The 17,291-nt window shown below is 37.1% G+C and overlaps 1 protein-coding gene across 1 annotated transcript in view; it reads left to right on the top strand.

Moving 5' to 3' along the window:
• Window positions 1-17,291, top strand: part of NAA16 (N-alpha-acetyltransferase 16, NatA auxiliary subunit) — a 77,272-nt gene that overhangs the window by 14,144 nt on the left and 45,837 nt on the right. The window contains exons 2-8 of the mRNA XM_086481979.1: window positions 451-535; window positions 2,758-2,862; window positions 5,526-5,683; window positions 6,767-6,901; window positions 12,971-13,124; window positions 14,675-14,794; window positions 16,898-16,993. Of these exons, the coding sequence (XP_086338105.1) occupies window positions 451-535; window positions 2,758-2,862; window positions 5,526-5,683; window positions 6,767-6,901; window positions 12,971-13,124; window positions 14,675-14,794; window positions 16,898-16,993 (853 nt within the window). The remainder of the gene's footprint in view (window positions 1-450; window positions 536-2,757; window positions 2,863-5,525; window positions 5,684-6,766; window positions 6,902-12,970; window positions 13,125-14,674; window positions 14,795-16,897; window positions 16,994-17,291) is intronic.

The raw sequence follows: 17,291 nt of genomic DNA, 5'->3' as shown, positions 1-17,291 counted from the left end.
ACAAGGAAAGCCTTCTGTTGTAGATTTCTTACTCTGGGAGGTCACTAGACCAGGGAAACGGGATGTTGAAAGGACTGTCTAGACTCTTTAGGGACAACATCTTTGCAAAAGTTCTGTTGAGTCAAGATTTCTAACTTAGCTCTATTTTAAGAATCTCTGAATCGAAGTAGATGTTCCTACTTGCCTTTCCTGGTTTTGTTGAAAAGGAATTACTAACTTTTTGTAAAAAAGGAGACCATGAGGTAGAGTGGTGGCTGCATGTAAATGAAGGCAGATAGTCTTCTGAATGCTGAAAAAAAGCAACGTAATATGAGTAGTCATGTATTCAATTAGAGCTTGTTAGGGATCTGATTACCATACCTTCCTGGAAGAACTGCTGCATTTCTAATAGTACGTTAAGGAGCTCTGGTTTTAAATCATTTCAGTGATTGTATTCCACCTTTTTTCCAGAAATGTTACGAACAGAAGCAGTACAAAAATGGACTCAAGTTCTGCAAGATGATCCTCTCTAACCCGAAATTTGCTGAACATGGAGGTAACTGCAGACTCAAAAGATTTTATTTTTTTTTTCCCCCTTGTCATAAGCTTAGATGTATAATCAGCCTATTCCATACTAATGGCAAAGAAAGGACCCTGTTGCTGAGTATGATTCTGTCCTTATGACTGAATAATTACCCTGGATTTTTGGTCTTCATGCACTCAGACCGAGTTTCCACCCTAGCTCTGTCACATACTCCTGTGGTGGGATGATGATCAAAATATGTGGTGGAAGCACACTTCAGTGAAGCTTCCAAGTAAGTTGCCTTTCTAGGTTTCTGGGTCAGAATGCTCGTGTGGGGTTTTATATTCCTATTTAATAGCAAGCCCAGCCTGTTTTCGACTATTACATGAAGGTATTCTGTCAGTGAATTAAAAATCTGGCTTTTTTATCAAGTGTATACTCTTAAATTTTCTGTGCTGCATACCAAATTGCTACTTATAAGGAGCAAAGTTATGTGATACTGTTGCTGCTAATACTTGAAGCTAAAGACAGAATCTGGAGATCCTGTTCTGATAAACGTTGCAGGAAATAATACAGCAAAATGTTGCTTCTATTTACATCTGTCAGAACTTCATCCTCGATAAGATACTCTAGTCTCACTGTGTTGCCAGGTTTCTGCTGCACGGTTCAGCAAATCTTTCATTCTGATACGGTGAATTTTTCTTGTTTGCCTGCTTCTGGAGCAACCTAACACTGAGTGTGCATGTACTGCATCAGTAAAATTATTTTCCTATTTGACACTGTCAGATCTTGGCAAAACCAGTGTCTGTTGTTTCTTTGCTGCCTTCATTACTTCCTTAGAGATAAACTTAATTTTCTTGTTGCTTCAAAGCTAGAGTGGCTTGTCCAGCTCTGACCTAATGCATTTGTCTCTACTAGCACTTGTGTTTTTATAACATCTCAGTATACATCTGTCTCTTCTGCTCTTGCTGCCTCTCCAACTTTTCCAAGACAACTAGCTGACTTGGCAGTCCACATACTACTTGGGCTCTGAGCCACTAATGGCTTTGAAGCTTGGGAGCAAAGCCTGGAATGAAGAGCTGAAGCAGAACTAAGCCAATGAAATGATCTGATGCAGGTCTGATGATCTGCACTGTTTTCACACTTAGCTTCAGAGACAAGGAATTTGAAAAAATTTAGTGAGAAGGTAGCAAACAGATAAATTGCTGTGGCAGGACAGTTATCTCCCTGGTGTGGGAAGGTAGGAATAGCTCGCCCTCTTTCCCGCAGTGGGGATGTTCTTTTTCAAGCTTCCTGATTTTATTGGGAAGGTATCATTCTAGTTTCCTCCTTTTACAGCATGGATGTAGGACGACTTAAAAGTCTTGGCTCATTTTTGGGTCTTCATTCACTCTAGCTATACTTTGACAGGAAATGGTGTTAAACAGGTCTGTTGGTGAAACTTCAAACTGCTGTTATGGCTGGCCTTGAGATGATGGGCTGTTGCCATTAATACTAGGGAACAGGTTGCAATTGGACGAAAACCAGAGTGCTATGATAAAAATATGACTAATCTTCTGGCAGGGGCCAAAACAGTAGTCTCTTATTTAGCAAAAAACCTGATACAAATCTGGAACAGCTTTCAGGTATAGTGTATGCATTACATGCAACTTGTTTCCCATAGTGTTACTTGAAGAATGAGGGAAGAGGGGGACCAATAGTCATACCAATATATTATTTGGGATCTTCTGCCTCTGAGAATGTTGACTGAAATGCTGCTACTTTGAGAAAGTCTTTTAGCCCCAGAATACTGTAGCAGGAAATAGGATCCTCTTAGCTAGTGCTCTGTAAGCAGCCTGTAATAGTGGATCTGACACTGACAGAGGTCTGTTTCTTATGCTGTGACACAACCTAATTAATTTTTTTTCTTGTTCTGCCTACCTGGAACTTTAACACACATTGAGAAGCTGTCTAAAATTGCTTTAGCTTATTGTTAACTCACTTAAAGCCAGTTAAACGTCTGGTTTTTTAATTAATAAAGTTTGTGTTGTCTGTGTTAATCACATATGTATGATGCTCTGCGGTGGTCTTTTTAAGACCGATTTCAAAAAGGGAAATGTTTCCATATAGCAGTCTTCAGCTGTGCTAGACTGCCATCCTGATCTAAATTTGCTGTTTAATGGGGAACTTCACTGTGTAACAACTTCAAAGGATGTCTGCACTGTGAAACTCACATATGGGAAGTCAGAAAGATAATTATTTGATATTTCTTACAGAGACGCTTGCGATGAAAGGACTGACCTTGAACTGCTTAGGGAAGAAGGATGAAGCATATGAATTTGTTCGTAAAGGACTTCGTAATGATGTAAAGAGTCATGTCTGTATCCTTTGTAATACAAAATCTGATCTTTTTGCTATGAGTTTTCACTTCTGCATGTATGATTTTTGTTGCTACATCAGTACCTACTTTTGAAGTACATAATGTGGTCTGTATTTAAAAAGTCTAAAATAAGGTGTATGCAGTGAACATTAATTGGTAAATACTTGAAATAAGGTTTTGTTTTCCTTTCTACAATTTTGCAGAAAATTTAAGAAAAAATGCCTTTTACACTTATGAAAAGACCATCTATGATGTTTACTTTCTGTAGAGAATACGTATGGCTTGTAACATCTGGCCTTTTCTAAAGTTTTCGTCTCTCAAAGGTAGAAGAAATCCATTCTAGAGGTGCTCTGAAAATACCTATTTTGCCACTAAATTTTAGATAATGGTTTAGGTCTGCTGGCTTGACAACTACTCTCACTTACATTTCCTGGTTTGTGTGACCTTAATGCCTGTCCTTTGATTTAAAGGGAGAGGTGGGGAGTAGCTGCTAAAGTCACCCCATTCCAGTAGATGGTTCCGAGGAAGTGCAATACATCTGTGTTCTTAGTTTCTTGTGGTAGCTTTTGGTGTATTTTGTCATCTGTGCTTTTTAGAAAGGACCTGGTAGAGGGTGTTTAAAATGCAGCTGGTTGCTTCAGTATTCTAACTTGTTTAAGGAAGAGTAAAAGATTTTAGTTCTTCTGGAGTTCTGAGTATTGAGGTTGGGGGGGAAAATGGCTGTCATAAAATTGTTTAGAAATGCAGACATTTTCTGGTCAAACTACAAACAAATTCTGGTCAGATATCTACACTTATTTCAAGAATAAATGTTTCAGATATGGCATGTTATACTTAAGGACACTTTAGGAACATATGCAAGACTGCCCAGAGCTTACTACTATAATAAATTGATGGCACTGTGCTTATTGACTTGTATCACCTGTTAACATTTCTTATGCTTTCTTATGTCTTGACTAACGTACATACTGATTTCTGAACGGATTTATACCTTTCTCTACTTAATTGTTTGGTGAAGATTATGTCTTATGAAAGATTAAGCCAGATTACCAACTGAGTCTGGGAATGGTAATGATAGACAAAGGTGGTGCTTTGAGTAAGTGTGCTGTTGAAGTGCAGATCAATTCTTTTGGACTGAATTGTCTTGCTCTAGGCAAGAATCTAAAATATCAGTAGTTCTGAGGCAGGTATGTGAAGATGCCACATTTTGATCATGTCCTGATTACTTGAACTCAAATAGGCAAGGCAGGATTGATAGAAAGAAGTAGCAGTATTAGACCAACTGCTGTAACTGTGTCCAAAACTGTTTGGTCCCCCTTTCCTGCTTAGTCTTAAATCATCATGGGAGCAGTAGCAGCTGTCCTAGCAAAGATGCATATGGAGTTTTTGTGTGCTTCAGCTGGCTGAAGTTAATTTGGTGTTCCTGTAGAAATGCAAAACAGGGTCTCTTGCTTATGTATTAGAAGTTTCCTTCAGACTATTAATTCTTGCAAGTCTTTTCTTTTGGCTGGAGTCTTACATCTTTTATTCTTGATAATTACAAATCTGCTTTATATCTTCATATCTAGCACTTAAGTCAGGACAGGAGTCTTTCTAAGAAAAGGGTAATTTATAGTTCTGTTTCTTTGATTAATTTGACCAGGTTAACCCATTGAATTTTTTGTTTGCTTTCTCAGCTTTTTGACATGCAAAGTTTAGAAATGACTGTATCTTTAGAGGGAACAGTTGTTTCTGTTTCAATTCAATATCATAAGAATTCTTAAATATTTTGGTTATTAGTACTATGAGTTACTTGTACGCTCTTAATTGAAAGCAGGTGAAGGATGCATATACCTCTGCCCAAGGCTTGCTGCTTCAGGGAGGCACATGGGAGAGTTGCTTGAGAGAACTTTTGAGACACTTCTAATTTGAAAATCAAAGTAAGTTCAGGTTTACTACTGTGGAAGGCATTGCCTCAGTGAGCTACTGGTAACCTGGAGTAGCAGAAGGTAGATCATGTCGAGTAATCTTTCTTCTAATATGACTTTTGGAGACTGATGTAAACACTCAGTGTAATGCATTGCTATGACATATGTTGGTTTCATGCTTTGAATTTAGAGTCTTTCCAGGCCAAAAAAAGCATGTTTGAGAGAAAAGTCAATTGAAGTGACACATTACTGGTGGAAATCTGAGATGCTGAGAATGTGACAAAGCCTTTTGATACCCAGAAATGCTAAGATTTCCTTTGTCAGTGAGTAAAGTGTAGTTCTGTGTTTATACCTTACTTTAAAATCTGGAGACTAATTGAAGTTACAGATAGGCAAGTGAGGAAAAGCACACCGATTGTATTGTTAGAATGAGATACTTCTAGGAGTAAGAATTCCTACTGTAATTACAGCAGTGTGTTTTAAACAATACATCTCTAGGAATAACACTTCTAGGTCTTGTATAACAGTATTTTGGGTGGGGTCATGAATGTGACTTAACAGAAGATTTTTAAATGAGACTTTACTGCTTATTTGAAAGCATTTAATGTTTTAAAATGTGTCAGTAAAGTCTGGCTGTGGTAATCAAACTTAACTTACAAGGGTGCTGATCTTCAAGGAAGATGATGTTTGATCTGTAACACAAATGCCCTGCAGTTACTTTGAAAATTATGAATGTGTCTTCCTTAACGTATGTTAGGTTGGCATGTCTATGGTCTTTTGCAACGTTCTGATAAGAAGTACGATGAAGCCATCAAGTGTTACCGGAATGCACTCAAACTAGATAAAGATAATCTACAGATCTTAAGAGATCTCTCTCTGTTGCAGATTCAAATGAGGGATTTAGAAGGATATAGAGTAAGTATTCTCTTTGAATTCCAATTTATTGCTGTTAGCATTCTCTTATTATTCTATTCCATTAAGTCTTTTATTGGTAGTAATTCTCTTCCTACTTGTTTTTGCTCTTTCAAAAGTGTTTTAAGCTCTTTGTTTAGGAAAGCATGAAAAGATATCACAGCAGAGCTCCATATAATATTGAGAACAGACCTAGAATTTGATTTGTGGATCACCTTGTAAAACTCTAGTTCTCAACTCACTTTTCAGTAAAATAATGAAAATGTAAAGGATAAGACTTAAAGCTTAGCAAGTAGAAGTACTTACTGTGGTACTGTGAAGTACCATAAATAGCGTTTTGGGCACATATACATACCAAAGGTGTTTTTTTGTGAGAAACACTATGGTGTTTCTTTTGAGTATGTGGGAAACTTGCCCCGTGATGACTGGTTTCTTGAATCTCAGTACTGATTTTATCATAAATAAAACCTTAAAATTTGTCTAAGAAGTTAGTTGTTTCAAATGGCTGAACTGATTTGGTTGTGAAAGGGAGAAGTCGTCCTCCTCTTCCATCCTGTATTTCGTGTGAAGTACAGGACTGGATTGTGGGCTTCAGCATTAGTTGGTCTCCTTCACAGAGGATGTTGAATTTGCTAATGCAAGAAAAGGGAATAATTGACTTAAGGATATGACTTGACTCAGGAAGAGGGTACTGCAGCAGTGTAAGTATGAGGACCTTGTGCCTGGATATGAGGAGAGTGGGACTGCTCTTTTAGTGGCAGTGAGCTCATGCTTTCTAGTGGAAAACCCCTCTCTGATATTTCAAAGCTCTGTCTTTGGAAATAATTTAGGCCCTTATGAGATATTAAAATGACACTTTTTGTGTCCCAGTAAATAGATTTTATGCTTTGTGCCATGACTTCTACATTTAGAATGTAGCCCCTAGATTTGAGATAAAAGTGGTGTTTTTCCCCATGCTGTTAGAATTTCGGAAATTGACTAGGGGTTTTAAAAGATATGTTAAAGCACTAACTATATTAGTGATAAAAATGGAGTAACTCTGGTTTTAACATCTGTTATTTAAAAATTGCTTTTCTTTTACTGAAGGAGACAAGGTACCAGCTTCTTCAGCTGCGCCCCACACAACGGGCTTCCTGGATTGGATATGCGATTGCGTACCACTTACTAAAAGATTACGATATGGCCTTAAAACTACTTGAAGAGTTTAGGAAAACCCAACAGGTAAGACTTCCTAGTCTGGAAAGACACTGCTTTCTGTATGAGAGACAGAATTTGAGGAATTAGGAAGAACTAATTAGGAACCAGTTAGGAATTAGGAAGAAATTTGTTATTTGTGGAGCTTTCTGCTTTGAGCAGAAAGATTTCCAGGAGCTTAGTGACTGATATAAATTGTACAGGAATAATTTTTCCCCTTGAAATAGGTGGTTAGGGTTGAGGATATAAGGGTAGACTGATTTGGAGTAACTGAGTAACTTAATGTTTGTGAGGCTTGTAGCTAAAGAAAACCTGTGATGAACCTGTCCCTTTACAGTAGGTAAAACTTCAGAAAATACTGTTTAGTGTTGGATGTGCTCGTTGCCCTTTCTCCTGCGGTAGCCTGGATGCCGTTACTTCCTACAAAGAATGCAAAAAGGAACTTTTTCATTGCTTTGTATGCATCTGTATATTATGCACTTAAAATCAGTGCCTGATGCCAAAGTAACATGAAAGCATAGCTGAAAGTTCTTTGAGAACATACAGTGTTACTGAAACTTGTTGGACTAAATCAAATGGTACAATGCTAAAACCCTTGTTTGAGAGGGACCATTCCCTTGTTTTGTTATTGGTGATGCAGAACTATAAAGTCTGAATTAAATAGAACAGAGTGGATGTGTGGATTGTTCTGTAACATGGAAAGAAAAACTATGTTTATGGATGCATTCAGCTTGAGAGGTGTGCTGGAAGTGTCATGTGCAGATACTAAGCTATTACCTGACCTATAGATTATTATTTTCTTTTAAACAAAAATCTCGCATCCTTTGAAAGCTGCATTTGAGCTCTTACACAGCCAGAATGGAACTAACTGTAAGAAAGGAAATTAATTACTAGGAGGGACCAGTGTTTGTGGTCACTGGTTGTGGTCAAACAAAGGATGTTGCAAGCCAGGTGTATACATAGCTTGATATTTCAAAAGAACTGTACCTTCAGTGTTGAATGAAAACTGAAAAGAATAAGCTTAAATGAAAATTGGGTCATCTTTTATGAGTGTTTGACAGCTAAAAAGTTGTGGTTCTTGAATGAGTTAGTGGAGCCCAATCTGAGTTCAGTGTTGAAGTGACTGAATCAGAATATATAATAGATGAAAATACTGCAAATGAAGTGTAAGAAATTAAGTTTTTTTCAAAGACTAAGAGGACTTAATAGTGGTATTGGCCCCTTGGAGAGAATGGAAGTGATGCTGTTAATATTGTTGTCTTTTGAAAAAGGTTGTGTGTAAATATGCTTTTTTTAAGGGCAGTCATGATACATGCTTCAGTCTAGTGACTTAAGCCAGATTTAAATACTGTCTGCCATAGATGAACATGCTAAATCAGTTGTGTACTGTGCAAGTTATCACAATCCTGAATCTCACCCTAAAAAATAGAAATCCTGAGAACATAAGCTCTGATGCCATTTTTGGTAGAACTGGAAATATTTGGGAAACTTCCGTAAGTAGGAAGATGGATTGTACTTGAACAACGAGCTATTTAACTGTTGATTAGCGTATCGGTCCCAGGCAAACGGTGGAAAAGCTGGTTAAGATTAAAGGACAAATATGCCCTAAATGTTGGACAACATGAGTTTACAGAAACTTAGTTGTGAAGCCTTTCTTTTCTTTTGAGATTGGTAGAGACAGTTAAATGGTATATTGTTTGCTCCCCCAAAACACTGAAAATAAGGATGACCACGTTAGCACAAGACTCTGTTTGCAAGAGAAATGAAACTTTGCTGTGCTGGGTCCCTGAGGAGTGCAGACCCATGTAAAGCCCCAACCCTGGGAGAGAGAATCAATGTGTTGGGTCCAGAGCAGTGAGGAGAGTGCAAGCAAACTCACAGCTCAGTTTTGCCACACTTTGGCTCTTCTACAATAGTCCCCAAATGTACTGTTTGTGTGGTCTCTGGATATTTTAGTCCTGTGCTTAAAATAGTTGAGTTCAGGATACCTCTTTGCTCTTTGAGGAGGTACACTTCTTGCCTGCTTTACTTTCCACGTCTCCCCTCTTGCCCTGTACTTTGTGTGCACTGCAACTCAATAGATGAACTTTTGTGACTGACCTGATAGAATATTGCACATGGCTGATTAAAGGGTGATGTCCTTCAAGGTTTAAAAGGAGGATTGAAAGACTGAAGGGTTTCCAAATCACTAGTGAACGGGAATCCTCAACAAACTGATGTTTCTGAGGAGTTTTATGGCAATTTGTTTCAGGCCTGATACTGTTTACTGTTATTGTTAATGACTAAAGAAGTAAATGTAACATATTATGTAAAATGCTGCTGTTATAATAAGTGGTAAATAATGGTGGTTAGGGTGATCATATTCATTTACTTGGATTACTCAGGTGGCTCTGTCCATTCAGATGTGAATTAACAGAGCCAAAAGCAAGCAGTAAAACTAAGAAAAAGATCAAGGAACTGTCATTTTAGTAATTGTAGGTGAGTATCTGAAGATGCAGTATTACAAAATAATGGAGCTAATCTAGCTACAAGCTGTTGCCAAAACCAGTGGTCTGACTTTTTCCTGTGTGCTCCCACTGCTTCCTTGTGCAGCACTGGTTGCCTCGTGGAGGGCTGGTTCAGGAAGCCAAAGTGACAGAAAAAAATCACACTTTTGAAGGAGTGATTGGCTGAACTGAGCAACTGTGAGGTGAGAGGGGAAAGAGGAAGGGGAATAATAGAGGGAAGTGAACTGTCGTTGTTGATCCAGGCTGCAGTTAGATTGGCTTAGTTTATTGTAAAATTCTCCCTCAGGGCAGACTTATGGGTGAAATGCAAAACACACCCTTATTTCTGAGAAGCAGGGATTTTCTCTGTAGAGCACTGATTACTGAGAGATCAAGACTTACAGATGACCCTGTTTTTAAAAAGTTAGAAAATGAAAAGCATAATATGGAATGATAGAGGACTACAGAAAATGCTGTCTAGTGGAGGGCGGAGATTCTTTGTTTACGGTAAGCAGAAAAAACCCTAGGTGATTCTAGTACAGTTCAGATACTGGTTTTGGGAAGAATGATAGCTAGGAAGATTGCTTAGTTGGAAAAACAAAGGAACAAGTAGTGGTAGGAAGTTGAGCAACAAATTCAAATGATAAATCACTTTTTATCACTGAGAGATTTATTCTAATGGCTAAGTTATCATTGGAAATAGTGAATTTTCTGCCTCTTAGTTTGTCCAGATCAACATTGTGTGTCATCTGAAAGCTGTAAATTAGCCAGATGCACAATACTGCAGTCAAAACCAGGTTATGAGGTTGAATGCAGACATCACTGCAGGAAATGTAACAGCCTATGCTGTCCAGGTTAAATCAAATGGTTTTAGAGTCGCTTCAGAATTTAAATTTTGGGAAGCAAGGTGTAAAACAACTATGCAATTTGTTTTACTGTTGTATGTCCCACTTTTCCTTTCTTCTTTTCCAGAACAAAATTTTTATTCTTAATTTTTATTTTATTCCTAATTTCTGCATCAGGCCCACAATTACAGATATGGACAGAAAACCTCTGGAGTTTTTGGGGTCTGCTCTTAGGTATGTTTTGGCTGCATCTTGTCACATTCTTTCAGTGACAGTTATGTTAGGACATCTATGGTTATAAAGTTGATTCTTTTTTTTTGATCCAGGAGAGGAAGAAATTTATTCTGAAAGAGCAGAATTGAGTTCGAGAAAGTAGAACATCTCATGTGCAAGAATCATAACACTTCTGGGTGGAGGGAGAAGTAAAGATTTATTGTGCAGCAATAACGATGGCATGGAAAAAATTTTTTATAGAGTATCTTATTCTTTATAAGACAATCTGAGTATGCTGATTATGTGCTGGGGTTATAAGCTGCTTGCCTTCTGATGAATTGCACGTTTAAATCATCATTAACCTGATAAGATTTCAAAATCTCTTTTAAAATGAACTTTTCTTAAAACTGCTTTTAAAAATGGCTTTTTAAATGGAGCGACAGTAAGTGCAGTACCTTTTTGGTGGGTTCACCCTATGTGTAAGAGGGAATTAGTTTGATTTTTTGACATTTCATAATTTCCTTTGTTAGTCCTGCCAAGCCGGAAGAGCTACAAGAAGGTTAACTGATGTATTTCTTGTCTCTTATGTATTTTTAAAGGGGTTTTGGGGCTAACCTGTTTTGAAGGCCTAAAATCAATTTATGATGTGCTGAAAAGATGTGCTACTTGTGGAATTTAGATAGTCTTGTTGGAGGGAGGATATTTTAATGGGGGAAGTGAAAGAGAAAGAACTAAACTGGTGCTCAGGAGTTTCAGTTCTGTGATATTGCAGTGAGGATAAGCAGGAAGACATACTTAAACACTTCACCCCTGTCACATGTTTCAGGTCTGTGAAGCAGTTGAAAATGCTTTCCAGGTAACAGTGTTTTTATTGGTGACTTCCAGTGTTTAGGACGAATAAAAATTGAGCAAAGGTGGAAGTGGAAATGGAGCTGCAGATAGAGGAAATACACTCTAAGAAGTGGGTAGGATTTCATGCTACCTGCTGACTTTAGTATGTGCAAGGTCTGGTCTTGTTCCATTAGCCATCGTTTGCTGTGTTAGCAGTTACTAAAAAAATACTTGAATGCTGCTGTTTTCAGCCCTAAAACTGATGTTTGTTGTCAGGTACACACTTTTTTACAGTACATTACTTAGTTACGTTGTCTTCAGAAAATTTCTATTTGAATGAAAGAAAATCTTCCTTGTAAAAATTCACAGTACTATAAAAGCTGCCTCAAAATCCGAAGAGCATGTAAACAGAAATTTTTACATAAAATCATAAAACTGATCTGTACTTAGGGAAGGGCTGGGAGTAGTGGTTTAGGTCAAGATTCTTTTAATATGAATGTTAATTTCAACCAGTTAAATGTTTTGGGGTTGGTTTGTTGTTTGTTTATTAAATTACTTGGTTCTTTAAAGAAGACAGAGGAAAAGGTTTACTTGGGGAACAGAAAAATAATAGTAAATGGTTTAGTGAGCAATGTGACAATTCAAAGTGGTGCTTGCTCGGGAAGAAACAAAGTATGTAGTGTCATGGGAAAGAATCGTTAACATTTATCAAGCTCAGCTGCTGCTTATCTATTTCTGTTATTTAAAAAAACATGTTAGACTATAACTCTCCCCTGTGATTTCTGTTGAGGCAGTATATTTCACATATGAAACTGCTGTATAGATCTGCTAGGCATTATCTGCAGACTACTGCATTTGGTCTCTGAAATTTTGCAATTTACTCATAACCGAAGTAGCTTCTCTGTATATTTGTGAAGAGCATTTATAAAATAATAATTTTAATAAAATAACTCCAGCAAGACTTTTCATTGCCTGAATATACTTCAGGGAGTTATACCTAGAAAGGAATACTTTTCAATGTCATCCCGTTTCAGTGGCTGATGTATTGCTCTAAGGTGGATGACCCAATAGTTTTAGTATAGCATGTAGATGAAGTCCTAGGTATACGTCTGGCAGCAGGCCTCAAAATAATTATCTGTTGCTTGAAAACACTCTTTGCATGCTTATGCACTGTGCTTTCCAGGGGATCAAAATGTAGGACAGAGAACATTGGTTAGAGAGAAATAGTGTAAGTTTCCTGTCTCAAAAATTCTAGTTGTCCAGCTATGGCCAGCATTTGGGTGGTTCATTGCTCTTGGAAATAGTTTGATCCAGAATTTTTGATACGCTGAAAATGAGTATTGTGATATCCCAGCAGTCTGCTATGGAACTTGGGTCAAAATTGTTGTGGAGTGCATGAGTACTTCAGAGGAAAAGATTACAAAGATATTTGCAAATTTTATTGAATCACATGAGAGAAGGCAAGGATTCCGTCTTTAATTAGCTCGCCACAGTGATAGAGAAAAGAAATACAGGAATTCCTTTAAACTGTTATCTAGCAAAGGATATGCTGAATGAATCTAATTTGATTGTGAATAATGGGAGTTTTACATTTTGTCTGTTTGGATGGGTATATAAATAGACCCGATTATATTCCGTAGCCTGAGTCTTATGTTCTGTAATACTGCATACAGTTGAGGTACAGATAAATGTTAACTAACCTATTGCTTTTTTCCCCCCAGATTCCTCCTAATAAAATAGATTATGAATATAGCGAACTGATATTATATCAAAATCAAGTGATGAGAGAGGCAGATCTATTTCAGGAGTCTTTAGAACATATAGAGACATATGAAAAGCAAATATGTGATAAATTAATAGTAGAAGAAATCAAAGGTAAGTCATTCTTCTTCCCTCAGACAATTCTGTTCTAAACTTTTGCTACTGGCTTTCGGATATGAAAAAGCAGTAAAAGGAAGAAATGTGACATCTTTAAGTGACTTGGAACAATTACTATAGGGGAAACTGGTAACACCAGATGTACAATTTTGTGCTAGAGTAACTTGCCCTACCAAAGTGGATAGTGGATGCAGGTAGCTTAACATGGGTTGACACAGGAACAGAGGACATCTCAGAGATTATTATATTGGTGCATACTAGAGTAGCTTTCTGTAAATCACGGCTACTATAACCCAGTTTTAAGCTCATGAAGAATGTAATGAAGAATACTGTTTGTGGTATGAACACTATTTTTTGTTTTTATTGGGTTTTTTTTTTTGCTGAAGTGTCAAATTCTTGTTCCCTTCTTAAGCTTTCTAATTCATTTACTTGTATTGCCCTACTTAAGTGAATACTGAAGCTGACTTTTTTGGCTAAAAATAACACACAGTTGCTTTGTGGATTTGAAGTACTAATACTGACTTATGAATATGTGCCATTATACAGTGTAGGAACACGTGTTCTTTAACTGCTCCTTGTTTGCACAATTGTGGTGGGTTGGCCCTGGCCAGTGGGTAAGCCCCAGACAGCTGCTCACTCATGTCCTCTAGCCTCCCTTGTAAGGACAGGAGAGAGTATAGAAAGATCAAAAGCAAGAAAACTCACATGTTGAGATAAAGATAGCTTAAGTGAAGGAAGAGGAAGGAAAAAAAACCCCAGACCCCACCCCAGATACCCATGTGATGCAAAGGCAGTTACTTGCCATGTGTCACAAGCAGACTGATGCTCAGCTAGTCTCCATCTGCGCAAACACTCCTTCCGCTCAGTTTTTATTACTAAGCATGACACTATATAGCATGAAATATCCCTCTGGCCAGTTTGGATCAGCTGTCCAGGTTGTGTCTACTGACAACTTACTGTCCACCCTGGCCTGCTTGCTGGATGCCAGAGTGGGGTTACAAAGTGAAAGCCTTGGTGCTCTACAAGTACTGCTTAGCAGTAGAAAAAACATGGGTGTGTTATCTATGTTTAGTGTCAAATCCTGAAACACAGCAGTGTATGGGCTGCTGTGAAGAAGAAAGCCAGACCTGGTAGAACAACTTAGTAGCAAACCAGTGTGATTTAACTGGGTAAGAACTGGTTAGTTGGTGTGAAAAATATAGGTATAGTTAAGTTAACAACCTGGTAAGAAGTGACATAGTCATGTGTTGGAGTCCTGGAAGGAACGAGTTGCTTGTTTCTTTTTTAATCCCAATAGCTATTTTAAATACTCGGATACAGACATACAAATAATCTTTGTTTTCATAGATGCTGAATGCTCCAAATTGTGGTGAGCTAAATGTATAGTAGCTTCAAGTAGCCCTTGTAATACACAAATGCCTTTGGAAAAATAAAGCCTTTTTAAGTATCTACATATGATTAAGGCCAGTTCTATGTACTGAGTTTTAACTTTACCCCCATCAGTGTTTTCTCATGTAATTTGCCGTTCTTTACTGCATTGTTTTTAGGAGAGATGTTACTGAAGTTGGGAAGACTGAAAGAAGCTGGTGAAGTATACAAAGAGTTAATTGAGCGCAATGCAGAAAACTGGTATTATTACGAAGGCTTGGAAAAGGCCCTACAACCTAGTAAGTTAAGATACACAGATATATTGAAAATGTGTGATATAGGATATACTACTGTTTTAGAGTTAAAAGTTCTGCTTGGCAGGAAATTCACGTACCTCCTAATCTTGAATATGATATAGTTGTGTGTATCCATTTAAAAAATGTTCACTGGGAAGCTTGTATGCATGAAATTACCAACAGCAAGTCTTTCTCTTCTTGGAGCTAAAGAAGAGCTCATTTGTCATTTGCTAACATGCTTAAGTGAAGAATGTTTCTTTGCCACACATGAACTTGGAAACCAAACTGCAATTCGTTCCTGTCTGGTAGTTCATTGCCAGACTATTACCACACACCACAACATAACTGTCATTCTGAAACTTGTTTAGCTTTTTCCACAGACATGTAGAGAAATAATCAAATACCGATTTCAGATGGCCTTTTAAAGAAAGGCCATCTGAAAAAACCACACCTTTTTTTGTTTCCCCAAGCTGACTGTTCTGTGGAGAAAAAGGTGATAAACTGTTATTCCAGTGCTAGTTCACATTACTGCTGTTCTGTCTTTCCAGGAAAATAGCTGATTTTTAAAAAAAATTACAATATTTATTGCAACAATTTATACTATAAGTGTTTTGCAGTGTTTTCCCAAGTGTTTACCTTTACACAGGAATGGTTTCCTTGTATTTCATGGCTTGCTAACTAGTGGAAGTTTTGAGTTATTCTGATGACATCATAAATCATAAGCCCACGAGGATATTACTTGTAGATATTATAGCTGTATTGTGTTTCTCAGCCAGCTTTCTTCTAGGAAGTTTTACAGTTGGGTTTCATAAGGTCTGAGAATATGGCTTGTAATTGGGAAATGAAAATGATGGCATTTGTTACGTTTATGCAGAGAGTAGTGTTGCCCTTTGAATGGCTTTCATAGTGTATTCATAGAGTTGAACATCGTTACTATTGTCTCGAAAATAAATTATCCAAGAACTTGATTATTCTGTTTGCTATAATAAATGTTTTGATGAAAGTAGGTAGTTCTTAACAAAGAACCAATCCAGTAGTTTATTTGACATATTAAAATCCTATGTAGATTAAAACTGTACTAATTTATAAAACTAATAATGCTACTTTATTTTTTAGGTGGTCTTAGGACTATTCCTCCCCCATGGTAAGTTCTGGAGCTCCAACTTGTGACTTCAATTAGGGCTTTTATATGCTTTAGTTCCAATCCAAACATTATTTTAGTGTAACTTTTTGAACTCTACATCTCTTGGAGCCACTGGGTAACATGTTCCCCCCCCTTCCCCAACATCTGAGCTCAGTGACAAGATAAATTGTTTTTCTTATGAAAGGAAAACAGATGTATTCATTAAATGTAAGTTGTGTCGTAGTCTTGATCTGTACATTCTGTTTTATTTAAATTGCTTGATGAATTTCATAATATTTGTGCCAAATTGATTGTAATTATGTCAAAATGGCATTTCAAAGCAACAGATTAGTTTTACTTAAGTTGTAACCACATTGGAGCTCCAAAGCATATTATGGGGGAAAGGGGAGGAGTGGGAAGAAAATCTTTAGCTTTATTTTTGTTAAACATTAAGGTATAAAGATGTCTGGTGCTCAGTACTTACACTGGCGGTATTGTGCCCTGCTTTTGCTGCCACCAGAGGACCTATAATAAAGGCATGCTTGTGTAATGTGCTAGTTGTATACCTATGATCTAGAAATGCAATATATATTGCTCTGAGTGTTTTAACTGTCTGAAACGGATGCATAGTGAAAAAACAGTTAATTGATCAATGAACGTCAAACTACTGTGTGAATGGGAGTGCGCAGCATGTAACTGAAAGAAACCAAACTAGTGCTGTATGATTGAGTGTGCAAGGTAATTGTTCAGTTTGCAGTTTACCCTTGCAGTAATTAGCACTGATAGTTGCATGTCATACATGCAGTGTGTTTTCAATACACAGTTTTACACAGTAATGTTTATGATTAACTGGAAGAAGCTTGAAATGTTTAAATGGTTCTGAATTGTATAAGAAGTTCAGCTCAATTCTCAACATTTAAAAACATTTAGAAGAACAGATTTTTATCTCTGTTACTTACATCTATTATATTTACTGATAATAGGCACTTTAGAAGAGAGGCTTCAGATTTATGAAGAAGTTAGTAAAAGACATCCCAGAGCAGTTTCACCTAGAAGATTACCTTTAAACTTTGTTTCAGGTAACAAGTTGCATATCTGTTCCATAATAGTTTCTTACCTGTTTTTTTTCCTTAAGTTTTCATCAGGCTGTTGAATGTGCATTTAATACCTATTTGTACATGTACACGAATCAGACATATGCATTCCTCTTGGAATAGACAAAATTATTTGTTATGTTTCAGGAGTTCATAGAAAAAGTTCATGTACTCTAATATGGTGATATGAACCATGTAATATTTGTATTGATGAAACTACAGTACACAATGGTGTACAGATTGTAGGAATTCTTGTATGTCACTTTCCTGCATCATGCAAGTT

The sequence above is a fragment of the Leptosomus discolor genome, chromosome 1 (genome assembly GCF_034619465.1).
Source record: "Leptosomus discolor isolate bLepDis1 chromosome 1, bLepDis1.hap2, whole genome shotgun sequence".
In the NCBI taxonomy this organism is placed as follows: Eukaryota; Metazoa; Chordata; class Aves; order Leptosomiformes; family Leptosomidae; genus Leptosomus; species Leptosomus discolor.
This window is presented reverse-complemented; position numbering and strand designations above follow the sequence as displayed.